The 17299-nt window shown below is 48.5% G+C and overlaps 1 protein-coding gene across 3 annotated transcripts in view; it reads left to right on the top strand.

Moving 5' to 3' along the window:
* Nucleotides 1–17299, top strand: part of abi1a (abl-interactor 1a) — a 52830-nt gene that overhangs the window by 29211 nt on the left and 6320 nt on the right. For 2 of the 3 annotated variants that reach the window (XM_080547649.1, XM_080547648.1), the window contains exons 3-7: nt 2914–3090; nt 9001–9125; nt 9502–9651; nt 13430–13530; nt 14283–14543. In XM_080547649.1, coding sequence (XP_080403775.1) covers nt 2914–3090; nt 9001–9125; nt 9502–9651; nt 13430–13530; nt 14283–14543 — 814 coding nt within the window. The remainder of the gene's footprint in view (nt 1–2913; nt 3091–9000; nt 9126–9501; nt 9652–13429; nt 13531–14282; nt 14544–17299) is intronic. The other variant, XM_080547650.1, reaches the window with a different exon arrangement.

The following is a 17299-nucleotide window of genomic DNA, read 5'->3' as shown; positions in this document are numbered from 1 at the left end:
TGCTGTCTTTCATCTCATCTCTCAGAGGAAGAGCAGCTGCTCTGGGGCTCTCTGAGGGAGGGAGGGAGGGAGGGAGGGAGGGAGACACACTCTGATGTAGGGGAGGCAGGGGTGGGATGGGATAGGACCAGAGAATATGGTGGTGGTGAACATGGGGGGTGGTGATAGGGGCGGCTTTGGCGCAGGAGGGAGAACCGGCGTCTAATGATCCAGAGCTGGCCACATGTTGAAGTGTCCTTGGGCAAGACACTGAACCCCAAATTGCTCCCAGTGAGCGGGCCGGCCGGCGCCTTGCATGGCAGCTTGCCGCCGTTGGTGTGTGAATGGGTGTGCGAATGGGTGAATGAGAGGCCGTTGTAAAGCGCTTTGGATGAAGGCGCTATGTAAGTGCAGTCCATTTACCATTTACCAATGTAACAGATGCCATGGGGGTGACCTTGATGGTTTGGTCTCGGGGACGACTGTAACAGTGGTGACGCCGCTGACGGACTTGTCGCAGACTTCCAAAACACCTCTCCTTCCCTCCTTCTTCCCTCCTTCCCTCCAGCACGATCATTGCCGCCCGAACATGAAAATAATCAGAGAGTATTAAGTCGTGAAAGAAATGTCTGTCCTCTCACCCTCTCCAGCTGATGACACAGAGCCTTTCATGGCTTCACGTGCTGCCTCACCATTCACTCGTCATTAGCGCTCGTCCGCACCGAACATTAGATATGTTCAGTGCCTCTCTGTTTCATAGGGTGGTAGAAGACCTCGGGGAAAGCTGTGGTGAATGTTTACATACTCACCTGTCACCTCATTACCTCCACAACTGTTCTCTCACGCATGCACACACACACACACACACACACACACACCTTTTCACCAAAATATCCTTCTCACACTTGAATTCCCCATCCCTTCTCTCTTTCCCTCGCTCTCCCATCTACACACACACACACACACACACACAAATTAGGCCTGTAGGGCCCCACAGAAGTGTTGGACTAAGCAGACAGAGCAGTCAGGCATTTTTCAAATAGAGGCAATTACAGAAGCAAAACAATAGTTTCTCTTCATGAAATTTCAGTCATTTATCTCCTTTTGGCATTTAGGCGTCATCACTTTCGTACCCCTCTCTCCCTCACAGTGAAGAGTCGGCTGTAATGGTTATAAATGAAAGGCTTAATCTCCATCCTAGCAGAACACACTTTCAGATTTCTTTATTCTGAGATTGTGATTTAGGTGCACCATCTTCAATTAATCTACATTCTTAATACTCCTCGTTTTTCACAATATAGGATGCTCTAATTATTACATCGCTCTATTGTCTTTCTAGACAGTGTTATTCATATCGCCATGCGTAGTTTAAACGGTAGGCTACACGCCGTTAACTTAAATAGCCAGAGGCTCGCTGATGTAACAACAAGTGAGGCACCAGGATCTTTTCCTCACCATGTGACCTGACCGGGAGAAACTCCCCTCAGGCCTGGTGGTATATTAGGCCTATGTATAACACACCAGACTCCATAGCTTCAGTCATAGGCATACCCTCTGTCTGACTGTCTGTCTGTCTGTCTGACTGTCTCTCTGTCTGTCTGTCTGACTGTCTCTCTGTCTCTCTCTCTGTCTGTCTGTCTGACTGTCTGTCTGTCTGACTCTCTGTCTGTCTGTCTGTCTGACTGTCTGACTGTCTGACTGTCTGAATGTCTGTCTGTCTGTCTCTCTGTCTATCTGTTTTTCTGTCTAACTCCCTGTCTATCTGTTTTTCTGTCTAACTCCCTGTCTGTCGGTCTGTTTGTCTGTCTGACTGTCTCTGTCTCTCTGTCTGACTGTCTGTCTGTCTGTCTCTCTGTCTGTCTGTCTGACTGACTCTCTGTCTGTCTGACTCTGTCTGACTACCTGTCTGTCTGTCTGACTGACTGTCTGTCTGTCTGCCTGTCTGTCTGTCTGTCTGTCTGTCTGTCTGTCTGTCTCTCTCTCTCTCTCTCTCTCTCTCTCTCTGACTGTCTGTCTCTCTGTCTGTCTGACTCTCTGTCTGACTACCTGTCTGTCTGTCTCTCTGTCTAACTACCTGTCTGTCTGTCTATCTCTCTGTCTGACTACCTGTCTGTCTGTCCGTCTCTCTGTCTGACTACCTGTCTGTCTGTCCGTCCGTCTCTCTGTCTGACTACCTGTCTGTCTGTCTGACTACCTGTCTGACGACATGTCTATCTATCTGTCTGTCTGTCTCTCTTACTAGGCCACCACTATGGGAACTATGAAACAGTGATGATTGTCATTATCATATTATCATGCCCTTTGTTGATTTCCGACGGCATGGAACAACATGTCACAGCCAGTCCCTAGAGAAGTCTTAGACCTCATGGTGTATAACAGCAGGGTCGTTAGGCCTCCAGGCCTCTAATGTGCTCCCTAATTGATTTTGCTGGTGTGTCCCGGCGTCCTAAAAGGGATTAAGCTCCAGGGCGACAAAATTCGCAGTGACGTGACTCGATTAACGCAACGTTTAGTTGCCGTATATCGAACGACAAGCTGATAACTCGATTGCCAGTCCTCTGCTCTGGTCCTTATACCTCTTATATGGCTACTTATCGTATCTTATGTCCCCCCCCCCTCCTCCTCCCCCACCACTCCTACTCTGTGTTCTGGGGCGGCTGTGTCTCAGGAGGTCGAGCCGACGTCTAATGATCACAAGGTTGGCAGATCGTCGGTTCGAGCCCCGGATGGCCACATGTCTAGGTGTCCTTGGGCAAGACACTGAACCCCAAATTGCTCCCAGTGAGCGGGCCGGCGCCTTGCATGGTAGCTTGGCCGTCATCGGTGTGTGAATGTGTGTGTGGATGGGTGAATGAGAGGCTGTTGTAAAGAGCTTTGGAATAAGGCGCTATATAAGTCAGTCTGTTTACCATTTACCCCTCCTCTGTGTTTCAGACGGTTGACATCCATAAGGAGAAGGTGGCCAGGCGGGAGATCGGGATCCTGACCACCAACAAGAACACGTCCCGCACCCACAAGATCATCGCCCCGGCCAACATGGAGCGGCCCGTCAGGTACATCAGGAAGCCCGTCGACTACACCGTGCTGGACGACGTGGGCCACGGGGTCAAGGTGAGAGAAGGGTTTCTTTGTTTTCTTAAATTCTTTTTTAATTTATTTATTTATTCATTTTTTTTCTCTCTTTTTTTCTTTATTTTTTTTCTTTATTTTCTTGCATTATTACATCATTCGGTAGCTTTCTAAAACAAAAACAAAGAAACAGTGCTATTATTAGAGTGCAGTGAGAAGGCTGAGCAGAGATGAGTTTATGAGACGTCTTCAGAAGCACTTCCTGCTGAGCCGCTTTCCTCCTAAAACGGTCTGTCGTATTTCTCTCTGATGTCGAGCCACTCCCCGTCAGAAATCCTTTTGTTTTTGTTTTGTTAGGAATCAAGGCACATTCAGACACTTCTGAGAAGAAAACTGGTCGTTTAAGAAAGTGGTCTGTAAACCATAACATTCTGAATGTTAACACTGACTGCGTTTACATGCACACCATATTCCTGTATTAATCGGAATATGCTCAATATTCCGATTGGGCAAGAGTCATGTAAACACGTACCGAACCCACTTAAGGCCATATTCAGATTAAGACCCCTGAGATATGCCTGTTAGAATCAGAATATTGTGACATGTAAACACCTTAATCGGAGTATGACACTTTTCGGAATATCCATTTACGTCTGCGCATGCTCGATTCTCCTCGAGCATACAATCCTGGCTTTTGTTGTTGCTAGGGACATCTAGACACACTCGTTCACCATTTCTTCTCGCTCTGGTCTTTCAATGTCGAGGACAAAGTGGATCAGCAGGAGTGTTGTAGTTAAATTGTGGTTCAAAAGCGCAAGTAGGAGAACACAATAACGGAGGACTATGTTAGAAACAAGCATTATGGCCTAGCTGTGGGTTAATGCCCGCTCAACGACCACAACCAAGCTACCAACACTAACGTTACTATAGTAACAACCATTGTCCTGCCGAACCACGGGAATATGCCAATTAACATGTAAACGGAATATTCCAGTTGCTACAGCGCATGTCAACACCTTATTCAGAATATTACAATAACCCGAATATTGACCTTAATCGGAATATGGTGTGCATGTAAACGCAGTCAATCACCCATCAATCACCCATCAATCGCTGCTGTCGGGCAGATTGGATGAGGTGTCCTCCATTGTGGTTGTGTAGAATGCTAAGGCCTGGATAAAAAGCCATTATGTCACACTAAATCTACCAGACCATAGATCAGATCATGTACTTAGGTGCCATGTCATAGTAGAGGGGTGTGGCGCGCTCAGGCAAACTGCGAAGGCTCAGTCTTTAATCACGCTTCTGTCAGGCTGATACCGCCAGAGGAGCTACGTCCTGAGAGATGACCGATAATGTTGTTTTGTATTATAATAATGTCTTTGATACTTCCTATCATTTGAATGTCATACCACCGTCTCGCATTAATGACCGTGATTGATTATGACAACAGCTAAAAAGATAAGTAAGTATAAGACAACACAGACACACGCTCACACTCACACACACACACACACACACACACACACACGTACGTGTATGGACACACACACACACATGTTAAGGGTAAGCACCGTGCTAAACGCATAGTACTGTATATGCAAACACACGCACCCACCCACACACACACACACACGTCACACATCAATGTGCAGAGATTGGTGTCGGCTTTCAAACCCAATAGAGAGTCAGAACAGGCGAGTGCTGCAGTCTCTACTGTTGACGTACCTGCAGTTGTCCTGTGTTGGTTCTGTTGTTGTTGTAGTTGGCAGGGCAGAGTGGAGGTCTGTGGACACTCACAGCGGTGATTGATGTGGCTGCTGGAGCTCTGTACTCTGCCATCAAAGCTCTCACTCTGTCTTCCCTTACTGAAGCTTTATCACTTTTTCTTTCTAGAATTTGATGATCCCATTTAGTCGAAAATGACCCACTTATCCTTGTGTGGTGTAATCCTGCTGGATTTGTGACATACATTTAGTTGGTGTGAATGAGGGATTACACTAGATAGTCATGCACGCGCACACACACATACACACACACATATATACGTTTAGAGCTATCATTCCTCACTCCTCATCCGTGTGTGTCACAGCACAGAAGTAAAAAAATATTCAACATCAATTCATATACCACCTATAATAAGAAAGAGAGAGCTGGTAACAGTAAAGACACACACACACACACACACACACACACACACACACACACAGTTAGCTACATGGAGGATCCCTGTGGTACGTTCTTCCCAGCTGAAGAAGGGGGTTGATAATATACGAGGAGAGACGGAGGGAAGCTTCACGTCTTGTAATGAGATTCAGACTCTCCCGTGAACACGGTGGCGTTTCATTGATCACATAAGCCTCCTATGTAAATGTTCATCTGACTCCAGGAGCAGAACATCTTCTCCCTCCGGAAAAAGCGCCAACGGACGGCGTTTGTTTTTCACCGTTATTGCGAAAAAGATGAGATTTATTTTTGCTCTAGTCAGCTGACGCTTAATCTAGTCAGCACTTTCAGGAATGTGGAGGAGATGTCAGATGTTGTTGTGGAGTTTCATCTGCCACTAATGTATTTTTTTTCTCGGGTTGTGGCGCTTCAGTATGTCTGTTAGAAGTAGACACGTCTGACTCGTTTGGCGGGCTCGCGTCGTGCAGTTTTTTGTCTGTGGACAAAATGAGGAAAGGTTTGCTCAATTGTTTTTTCCTTCCTTGTTAAAAAGGATTTATAGTGTTAGCACAAAGTGTTTTGTTTCAAATGGAGTGTAATTTACAACAAAATGGTAAACGGCAAACAGGCTGACTTATATAGACTGACTTATATAGCGCCTTATTCCAAAGCGCTTTACAACGGCCTCTCATTCACCCATTCACACACACATTCACACACCAATGGTGGCAAGCTACCATCCCGCTCACTGGGAGCAATTTGGCGTTCAGTGTCTTGCCCAAGGACACTTCGACATGTGGCCAGCCGGGGCTCGAACCGCCGATCTGCCAACCTTGCGATCATTAGACGGCAGCTCTACCTCCTGAGACACAGCCGCCCCATGTTTTGTTTCAAACGGAGTCTAATTTACATCAAGTTATGCTCTCTGACGGCCATGGTTGTATCTGATGACTCAGCGTTGTTCTTAGCTAAGCACATCCTGTCATCCGTCTGTAATCTGGATCTGGGTATCGGCCTACGGCTGCGTTCTGCAATCATATGGTTATTAGATATTATATATCTCCACTGATCTGGACCTGTCTGATACGGCTGTAGCAGTCTCGTTTAGAAAACATGACTCACCGACATTGTACCCCTGTGTGTTAATTCTCCCTATTTTACTCTGAAAAGCAATCACACCATCGCCTGTGTTTCTCCCTAAACTGGGTTTGACGATCATCTTTACTATAAGATAAGCTTCGGAAATATCGTTAGCCTCGTCGCATAATTGCCTAAGTCATATTTTGGCCAAATTGAGATATCTGCCTAACTCTACTCTCCTAACACTGCTGATTCACTGTGCATTATTGCCTACTATGCCATCAGCCTATCAGAATGCTTGTTACATTCCAAAATCACTATCTGCCCAAGTCATCTCTTTGACATAGGCATGTTTGACACTACATACAAAGATGGCTCGCCTGACCACAAGTGAATAGCAATTATGCCACGAGGCTAGCGATATGGTACTTTACCATATGATACTGACCTACATTACAGATTCAATTATATATAGAATTACCTCATACAGTAACTAGGCCAAGGTTACAATCATCAAACGTAAAAGAAAAAGAATCCCCTGATTGAACACACTACAGCACTGAACGTCCTAGCTCACGACCTCGTAGCTGCTACATTTAAACGATGTTCCTCCCCAAGAAACCACATTTAGTTCATGTTTCCTCATCTCTCCTGCCATCCCGTGACGCTGAGATGCTCTCTGCCCTCCCCAGCAGGTCCTCCGTCTGCATTATTGATGAAGCACTTGACTCTGCGTGTCACACCGCACAGCCAGCGGTCCCATGCTGCTAGCACTCCTCTCTCCTCTCCATGACTCTCTCCTCTCTCTCCTCTCTCCTCTCTCTCTCTCTCTCTCTCTCTCTATCTCCTCTCTCTCTCTCTCTCTCTCTCTCTCTCTCTCTCTCTCTCTCTCTCTCTCTTCTCTCCTCTCTCTCACTCCCCCCCCCCCCACATCCAGCTCACTCCAGCACACGTAATGGTTTTCCTTACTAGTGCAAAGGTGAAATGAAGAACACTACCGCACGCACCACAGATTTCATAAACAGACTGACTTCTATAGCTCCTTGTTCCAAAGCGTGTGTACAACGGCCTCTCATTCACCCATTCACACACACATTCACACACCGATGGCGGCCAAGCTGTCATGCAAGGCGCCGGCCCGCACGTCGGGAGCAATTTGGGGTTCAGTGTCTTGCCCAAGGACACCTCGACATGTGGCCAGCCGGGGCTCGAACCGCCGATCTGCCAACCTTGCGATCGTTAGACGGCAGCTCTACCGCCTGCGTCACAGCCGCCTCATGCCCAGTAGGAAGTCTGGGTTGCTTCCGTAGCAGCGCGTACAAAGGATTTCTTTCAGTACACACAAGGGTTTTCAAGAGGTACACCCCGTGTTTCACAACAGAACCATGTTCACCACCTATGACAGCTTAATAATAATAATAACTTTTATTTGTATAGCTCTTTCCCTGCAAACGTTGCAGCTCAAAGTGCTCTTAGCTTAGCTTAGCGGTTTATTACAAAATCGACCTGGAGCAAACAACAACATGGCCGTGAGCGTGGTGGCGTGACCTCTCAGCGCCCTGGCTCGCCCAGGTCTTGCGAAATGTTTACCTGTTCTAACTAATGTGGGGGAATTGTACTCTCTCCTCCTGTACTTTGGGTAAATAACCATTCAGACATGGGGTTTTTGACGTGCCTTTTCTCTCTCTCTCTCTCTCTCTCTCTCTCTCTCTCTCTCTCTCTCTCTCTCTCTTTCTCTTTATTCCTCCCACGCTAAGTGGCTAAAAGCCAAGGTAAGTCCAGTTTGTGTCATGGCGCATCATAGCCATAGTCTATTATTGATAGGCTGCTTCAACCCCTCCACAGAACCTACCCCCCCCCCCCAACCTACCCATAATACCAGTAGTGAAGATCCTGCAGTAGCTTCCATGACTAGAGCCGTAGTAACCTTAGTAACCTATTCCTTTACTGTATTGATACATTAGTAGTACATGTGTAATAGATTAGTCCATACATTAGTAGTACATGTGTAATAGATTAGTCCATACATTAGTAGTACATGTGTAATAGATGTGTAATAGATGTGTAATAGATTAGTCCATACATTTGTCCTTGGTCATCTTATCAGCTGCATGGGTTTCCCAGATAAAACAACTACATTTTGCCCTTTTGAATCTCTTGAATATGTATGACTCTCTCTCTCTCTCTGAATATGGATGACTCTTGCTAAAACAATAACCCCAGAAGTCGTGAAAAATTCAAGAGCGATCTGTTGGAGCATAGCTTCAGTTATCGGGTCGGTTTATTTGTTATTTGCTTGGCGTACGTGGTAGAGCACAGCGGTGTGTATTCAGACCTGCCACAACGTTTAGCCGATAGCCAGAGGTCTTTTGGGGGATTTCCCCTGTTGTTATTTACCCCGCCAGCACCCTACCACCCTGTGACTTAACGTCAGCCATTAGAAATGACTAACTTGTGCTTTTGCAAACTGCAGCAGAAAAACAAGGGCTTATTGGAACTTACTTTAGTTATAACATTAGTAGAATGAGCCATTAGCTAAATGTAGTGTGTTGTAACTTTTAACGAGCGCTATCTGGGAAGCCTGTGTCAGCTTTAGGACTTGTATCGGTTGCTTTTTTTAAGTAGTCTTACTGTCTGTGTGTGTCTGTGCTTCAACCACATACAAGTTCTCAAAGTATTCCTTCTTGAATTCTTCTGCTACAACAGCAGCATGGAAACAACCAGCCAATCAGAGGAGGAGGAGGAGGAGGAGGAGGAGGGACACTATCGAGGACCAATCCACCCACACAGAAGCCGCCAAGCCCTCCCATGTCTGGGCGGGGCACTCTGGGGTAAGATGGTTTTTACGAGCCGTAGAAGGAAAGAGGTAACGTTTTTATTTCCATCGGTGTCCTCTTGTGCTACCGCTAGCTAAACAATCCAATATATAGGTGTGTCCGATATAGGATATTCAAGGATCATGTATCAGCGATAATATCTGATTGCCGATTTTTTTGACTGATTGATACGACTATTAATCGATATATGCAGAGTAGGACTTTGTCCAACGTCAGTCCAATCAGTCAAACACATTTTGACACAGGGCAGTTTGAGATCAAGAGGAACAGCAGTCGTCAGCACTAATCAAGACGTTAATCCTCTGGGTTGTAATTCTGATGAATAAATTACGTGACGATAATGACGTGGTGGTTCTCTCTGGCTGGTCAGACGCAGCACGCCCTATAAGACCCTGGAGCCCGTCAAGCCGCCCACCGTCCCCAACGACTACATGACCAGCCCCGCCCGCCTGGGGGCCCAGCACAGCCAGCACAGCCCCGGGAGGACCGCCTCCCTCACCCAGAGGACCCGGACACACAGGTACACACACACACACACACACACACACACACACACACATAGGACCACGCCCGTGAACATGCACACACACACACACACACACATGTAGGACCACGCCCTCCCCAACCCCTCTGTACCCCCACCACGCCCTCCCAAACCCCTCTGTACCCCCACCACGCCCTCCCCAACCCCTCTGTACCCCCACCACGCCCTCCCCAACCCCTCTGTACCTCCACCACCCCCTCCCCAACCCCTCTGTACCCCCACCACGCCCTCCCCAACCCCTCTGTACCCACCACGCCCTCCCCAACCCCTCTGTACCCCCACCACGCCCTCCCCAACCCCTCTGTACCCACCACGCCCTCCCAAACCCCTCTGTACCCCCACCACGCCCTCCCCAACCCCTCTGTACCCCCACCACGCCCTCACCAACCCCTCTGTACCCCCACCACGCCCTCACCAACCCCTCTGTACCCCCACCACGCCCTCACCAACCCCTCTGTACCCCCACCACGCCCTCACCAACCCCTCTGTACCCTCCACGCCCTCCCCAACCCCTCTGTACCCCCCACGCCCTCCCCAACTCCTCTGTACCCCCACCACGCCCTCACCAACTTCTCTAATCTCCTCTCACTGTAGCTCATCAGCTCACCGTGCTTTCACCCCCCCCCCCCCCTCCTTCCTCTACCACTGTAAATCCAACATCCAACTGACAAGGCCTTGCTGGAAGACTTCTGGAAATTAATCTCTAAAAGCTTGCGATGCAAAGTGTGGTTTATTAAACCCCTAGTCGTGTATACGTGGAGGAGAGACCCCTAGAAACTCTGTCATCCCAAACCCCAGGAGAGAGAGTGCAGGAGAGTTATGACTGATTGAAGCTGGCTCATTAGCTAAAAAGGCCGTAATGTAATGCTAACTGTAATGGCAATAAATATTACATCACTTTTTTTTTCTCCCTCTCTCTCGCTCTCTGTTGGCGCATTCTCTCTTTCTCTCATTCTCTCTCTTCTCTCCTCTGTACTTTCTCTACTTCTTTTCATCGATTCACTCCTTCACTCCTTAACATTCGCACCCTTTCTTTCTTTCTTTCTTTCTTCTCCCTCTCTCTCCTCCTCTTCACACCCTGAGAGGACAGAGAGTGCTCGCCAGATCTTCTGCTGCCAGCAGATGAGTCGATGCTGAACCATTATGAATCATGGTTTACTAATAGATCCATGCTACATTATGCGTCACGATTTGGCTTGTTTTATTATATATCGGTCGACTCCGAAACTCATTTAACGCAGTTCAGATGCACAAATCTCCCGAGTGCTGTGCTGCTCGAGCTCAAACAGGGATTCACCCCGGAAGGTTTAAAATCCCGCTAATCCGAAGCCGCGCCCCTCCTTAAACGGAGTTATGGAAGAGGAGTTTGGCCCTACGACAGATAGCTTCCTGTTAGCCACTTTCCACATTCGCTAATGTTATTCATGGGTTTTAGTGTGTTTTATTATCAAAATAGTTAGCTGTCATCACCTGAATGTTAGTTATAAGACAATTGTACTCCACTGGACCCCCCCTACACACACACACACACCCCACCCAATGGAGCCACCCCTGCAGTAAAAAGAACACCGTCGGTTTAGTCGTAACCACGGTAATGTGGAGTGGAACACTCTGTCTTCCGGTGTGTCTCCTCTCTCTCCCTCTAACCTAGGCTTGTGTTGCTACGGCATTAATCCTTCATTATAGAGCCTATAAGCTGGATCTCTGTGTGTGTGTGTGTGTGTGTGTGTGAGAGAGACAGATAGACACAGAGAGAGAGGGTGTGTGTGTGTGTGTGTGTGTGTGTGTGTGTGTGTGTGTGAGAGTGAGAGTGAGAGTGTGTGTGTGTGTGTGTGTGAGAGAGACGGAGAGGGTGTGTGTGAGTGTGAGAGAGAGAGAGAGAGAGAGAGAGAGAGAGAGAGAGAGGGTGTGTGTGTGTGTGTGTGTGTGTGTGTGTGTGAGAGAGAGACAGAGAGAGAGAGAGAGACTGTGTGTGTGTGAGAGAGAGACATCATAGAGAGAGAGAGAGGGTGTGTGTGTGTGTGTGTGAGTGAGAGAGAGACAGAGAGAGAGAGAGAGAGAGAGAGAGAGAGAGAGAGAGAGGGTGTCTATGTGTGTGTGTGTGTGAGTGAGTGAGAGAGAGCTCTGGTGATCTGATTTAGATGAAATTTGATCTCTTGAGATGAGACTGAAAGACAAGCACAGGAGGCGGGAGAGATGGAGCAGAGAGCTTCTGCCTCCCAGACAGAGGGAGGGAGGGAGGGAGGGAGGGAGAGGGGCGCAGAGAGGCAAAGATGGACAGATTCATTCAAGAGATTTCGTTAAAGGTTTTTTAAAGAAAATAATCTCAACTAAAGCGATGGCGAGACATGAACATGCTATATGTTACTGTAGAGTATCAGTAGAGTGCAAAATAACATAGTTTATTGCAAGCTTTCGGTCATAGACCTTCTCGCCTGACGAAAAACATTTTTTGCACAGTGTTTGAGTGCGGATGCTGTTATTTTGGACTCTACTGATACTCTTCAGTTCCAGCACCTCAGCAAAGTCTGATCACGGATGAGCGGTGGTATTTTCACTATTTGAGACGTGAAACCTGCCCCCCCCCCCCCCCTATTAGCCCCTATTAGCCCCGGGCTAGACTGGTAGAGATGAGAGGAGGGAGGTGGGGGGTAGGGAGGAGGGAGGCTGGGATCTAGGCCAGAGATGGAGAGGAGGAGGGGATTTAGCCACCCAGGCCATTTATCTGGGAGCCGCAGGGTCGACCCCAAGGCCAGGAAGGGCTTAGCCTGGGCGTGACATACATATCACATCTCTGACACACTCCCGCTTTGAAAAAAACACCCCTCTCTCTCTCTCTCTCTCACACTGTATTTCTAGCAGGTCTTTCAACTCCACTCCTCTCCTCTCCTTTTGTTTCGTGTCTTTCCATCACCACAAAATCATCACACAAAAAACCCTAAATGAAATCTCTTGAATGAATCTGTTCGTCTTTGCCTCTCTGCGCTCCTCTCTTTCTCTCTCTCTCTCTCTCTCTCTCTCCTATCTTTGTCATCTGTGGCTGTAGATATACCGAACACACACACACACACACAGACACACACACGCACACGTTGGCTGAAACATGCTATATGTTATTGACGCTGTCAGGCTTGTCTTGTTGTAGTTTTCTCCATAAGAACGTCTGCAAAATGTAATATTACTATTATTAATAGTGTTTGACTGTGGATAAAGCTTGTTTAACCATGTGAATCTGCCTCCGGACTGCTTATGAATGTAGCAGTGTGTGCGGTAGGTAGGTACACAGGCGCACCACCGCGTGAAATGTCTTTCACCCAGAGCTAATGTGTCTTTTATAGAGTGTGAGAGGAACTGGCTCGCGACCGAAGGTTGTTGCTACAGGATGGTAAATGGGACAGAGGGGGGCAGGGGGGGCGCAGGTGTGGCGGCCGAGCGCACAGATGAGGTAGTGATACCACCTCTGCTGTAGGGTGCCCTGAATAAACATGGAATGGTGTGTCCTAAATCTCTCTATCTCTCTCTCCCCTTCCCCCCCTCACTCTCTCTATCTCTCTCCCACCCTCTCTCACCCTCCCCCCCTCACTCTCTCGCCCTCCCCCCCTCACTCTCTCGCCCTCTCCCTCTCTATCTCTCCCCCTCCCCCCCTCACTCTCTCGCCCTCCCCCATCTCTCTCACTCTCTCCCTTCCCCTCCCCCCCTCACTCTCTCGCCCTCTCTCTCTCTCTCCCCCCCTCCCCCCCCCTCCTCTCTACAGTGGTAGCAGTGGGGGTAGTGGCAGCAGAGAGAACAGCGGCAGCAGCAGCATCGGCCTCCCCATCGCCGTGCCAACGCCCTCCATCCCCAACGCTGGCCCAGGTACACACACACACACACACACACACGTGTATGGATACACACACACACGTGTATGGACAGACACACACACACACACACTGGCCCAGGTGAGCACACACACACACACGCACACGCACACACACACACACACACGCTGGCCCAGGTGAGCTCACACACACACACACACTCTCACACACACACACACACACACACGTATGTCAGTCCAGCTCTGGTCCAAGTGAGCTACATGTCAGCCCCATGTCCCCCCGTGTGTGAAGAACAGAACCCTCCCCTCCTCCCACACACACACACCTGTACGTACACACACACACACACACACACACACATCTACACGGTCTAGGATCAGCTCTATGCTGAGAAGCTGGAGGAGCAGTGAACCGCAGGGCTGTCTGGCTGTGAGCCCGGTCACCATGGTAACACTGAACCCTTCATGTATACAGAGTGTGTGTGTGCACTGCGCACGCATGTGTTTCTTTTTATGTGTCTGTGTGTCTGTGTCTGTGTGTCTGTGTGTCTGTGTGTGTGTGTGTGTGTGTGTGTGTGCGTGTGTGTGTGCCTGTGTGTGTGAGTTTTGTACACCAGTGTGTGTCCAGGTCTTGTGTCTCTGTGATGTTCTGTATCGTAACAAACTCAAATGCTGTTGTTGTTTCCAGAGGGTTGATGTTCATGTGTGTTACAGCCCGTATGTGTAAGTCCATCACTGTTTAACCTTCGACCCTGAACACTCACTAACTCCCTCCAATGTCCTCCAGGCGCCCCCCCTCCACCTCCCCCTCCCCCAATGATGGGGGCCCCCCCTCCTGCCCCTCCCCCTCCCCCAATGATGGGGGCCCCCCCTCCTGCCCCTCCCCCCCCTCCCCCTATGATGGGGGCCCCTCCCGCTCCTCCCCCCCCTCCCCCAATGATGGGGGCACCCCCCCCTGCCCCTCCCCCCCCTCCCCCAATGGCAGGGGGTCCTCCTCCTCCACCTCCTCTACCAGGGCTAAGCCCCCATGTGGCAGCCCCACCTATAGGTGAGACCCCCCCCCCCAAGACCCTCCGCCACCCGCTCTCTCTCTGTCTGCACCTGGGCTCTGGTGGACTATCAGGAACCTCAAATCTGTCTGGCTGCTCACGGTGGGGGGGACACGGAGGGTGTGTGTGTGTGTGTGTGTGTGTGTGTGTGTGTGTGTGTGTGTGCGTGCGCGGGGTCAGTACTTGGGGTGATGGGGCTTCGGTGCTTTGGTGCTTCGGTGCTGTTTCTCAATCGATCATTTTAAGTGCCTCGAAAAAGTCTCTAATGTAATTAGCTTTTTTAGGTTTTAAACCTCTAGGCCCCAGCAAGTATGCATGTTAGAATGCATAGGAATAAATGATTCATTAACATTTTGAATTTCCATATAAGCCCCAAGGTATATTTCATGAAATACCAACCCTGTTAACTCTCGGTTGATTTTTAAATGACCACAGATTTACATTACAAATGTTCTGAAACAAACCAATTTTCCTTTATGCCGTTCTAATTTGAAGCGGTTTGTCTTACGATAAATTAATATTTAATAGGCCTATGTGATTTAATATGGGTTAGAGAGACTTCTTCTGCTGTGGTACGAAGCTAAGATTACTTGGGCTATTATCTGCTTTGTGTGAATGTGAAATATTGTTTTGGATTATGCCTATGGTTGATTAAACTGTGGGAAGATCACCTCGTGTATCTACATGAATCATACTGGGGGTTGTCTGTGTACAGTGGGGGAAATAAGTATTGAACACCTCAACATTTTGTCCAGTAAATGTATTTCCAATAAGCCTATTCAAGTGAAATTTGCTTTATTTCGATGTGGACTTAAATGTTTAGATTTTTTGTCTGGATTGGTTGAGTTAATACCAAAGTCTGGTGCAAATTTCACTTGAATAGGCTCATTGGAAATACATTTACTGGAAAATATTTATGCGTTCAATACTTATTTCCCCCACTATGTGTATGTGTGTGTGTGTGTATGTGTGTGTGTCAAATCATGGCTCTATAATGGTGTGTCAACGGTCTGATTTGCTGTCACAGCTTTGATTCACACAACACTCTCGCTTACGTTTAATGAGTTGTTGTGAAATGTTTTAATTTGCAGCAATTGTGAAATGTTTGAGTGCGTCTGATGTTCCTGTTAGATAGGTGTCTGACGTGGTGTGACAGCCAACATCATGACAGCTGACAGATCCCCTGCTGTGAGTCTGGGCTGGCGCTCTAGATTGCTGACAAATAACAACCTCGAACTGTTTTTTTATCATCTATTCACAAAGACGAGAAACCGTCAGAGTGTGGTGGGGGTGAACGCTGAGCTGAGCTCCTCTGAGGCCAGAGCTCCTCTGGTTAAGACCCTCTACATCTCTGAGCCTCTCCAGAGAGCTTCTGTTCTCGTGCAGTAAACAGGAAATGCTCGAGTGGAGAAAAATGCATTCTGTACTGGAATAATACACACACGCGCACACGCACGCACACACACACACACACACACACACACTCAACAGATCCTGAAGTATGGTCCAACCGGGGCGGCTGTGTCTCAGGAGGTAGAGCCGGCGTCTAATGATCGCAAGGTTCGGCAGATCGGCGGTTCGAGCCCCGGCTGGCCACATGTCGAAGTGTCCTTGGGCAAGACACTGAACCCCAAAATTGCTCCCAGTGAGCGGGCCGGAGCGGGCTTGCCGCCATTGGTGTGTGAATGTGTGCGTGAATGGGTGAATGAGAGGCCGTTGGAATAAGGCGCTATATAAGTCAGTCCATTTACAATGCTGCCCCGTTTCATCACTTCCTCAAACTCCCCACGTGTGATTTTACCTTTTGGTCTGTGTCTGTGAAAAGAGACATAGTGAAGTGTGTGTACTGGAAGCTCAGTAACCTTCAGTTGAGCGCTGCTGTCCAGTAATCTAAAAGCAAACCCCCAAACCGTACTGTCATGTCATTTAACAGACAAGTTAATGTAGAACCAGAACACCCCTACAGGCAGCCCAAGGACCAGCCCCATCTCTCCTATCCTCCTACCCTCCTTCCCTCTGTTCCTTCCTCTAACGTTTTTCTTCCGTTTTCTAATGAAACATGACTGTGAACCTATCTACTCTAGTACCTATCTACTCTATGATCAGGGGAGTTCAACCCTCATGGCTCCTTTCCTGTTGATTATCACTCTGAGGTTACGTTAAAGGTTTAAGGCTTTGGTGTGGTTCCTGCTCCTCCCTCTGTGATTGGTTCCTGCTCTCCCTCTGTGATTGGTGGTGATGCTGCAGTCTGTTCATTTTGTTCTGGGGGGTTCTAACCAATTGGGTCCATTCTTGTTATGGCTGTCAGCTGATTCTCATTCTGGGTTTTCTCGTTTTTCTCTCCCTCTTTGTTTCTCTCTCTCTCTCTCTATAACTCTCTCTCTCTCTCCCCCCCTCTCTCTCTCTCTCTCTCTCTCTCTCTCTCTCTATTTGTCTCTCTGTCCCTCTCTCTCTCTACACACATCCCTTCCCTCCCTTCTGCTGTATCCCTCTCCTTCCCCTCCTCCTCTCCTCTATCTCTCTGTCTTCCCCTCTCTCTCCTTCCCCTCCTTCTGTCCTCTATGTCTCTGTCTTCCCCTCTCTCTCCTTCCCCTCCTCCTCTCCTCTATGTCTCTGTCTTCCCCTCTCTCTCCTTCCCCTCCTCCTGTCCTCCATCTCTATCTCTCTGTCTTCCCTCTCACTCTCCTTCCCCTCCTCCTGTCCTCCATCTCGATCTCTCTGTCTTCCCCTCTCTCTCCGTCCCCTCCTCCTCTCC

This window comes from Nansenia antarctica, assembly GCF_963989245.1.
Source record: "Nansenia antarctica genome assembly, chromosome: 17".
Taxonomy (NCBI): Eukaryota; Metazoa; Chordata; class Actinopteri; order Argentiniformes; family Microstomatidae; genus Nansenia; species Nansenia antarctica.
Note: the sequence above shows the minus strand (reverse complement) of the source record. Positions and strands in the feature narration are given on the sequence as shown.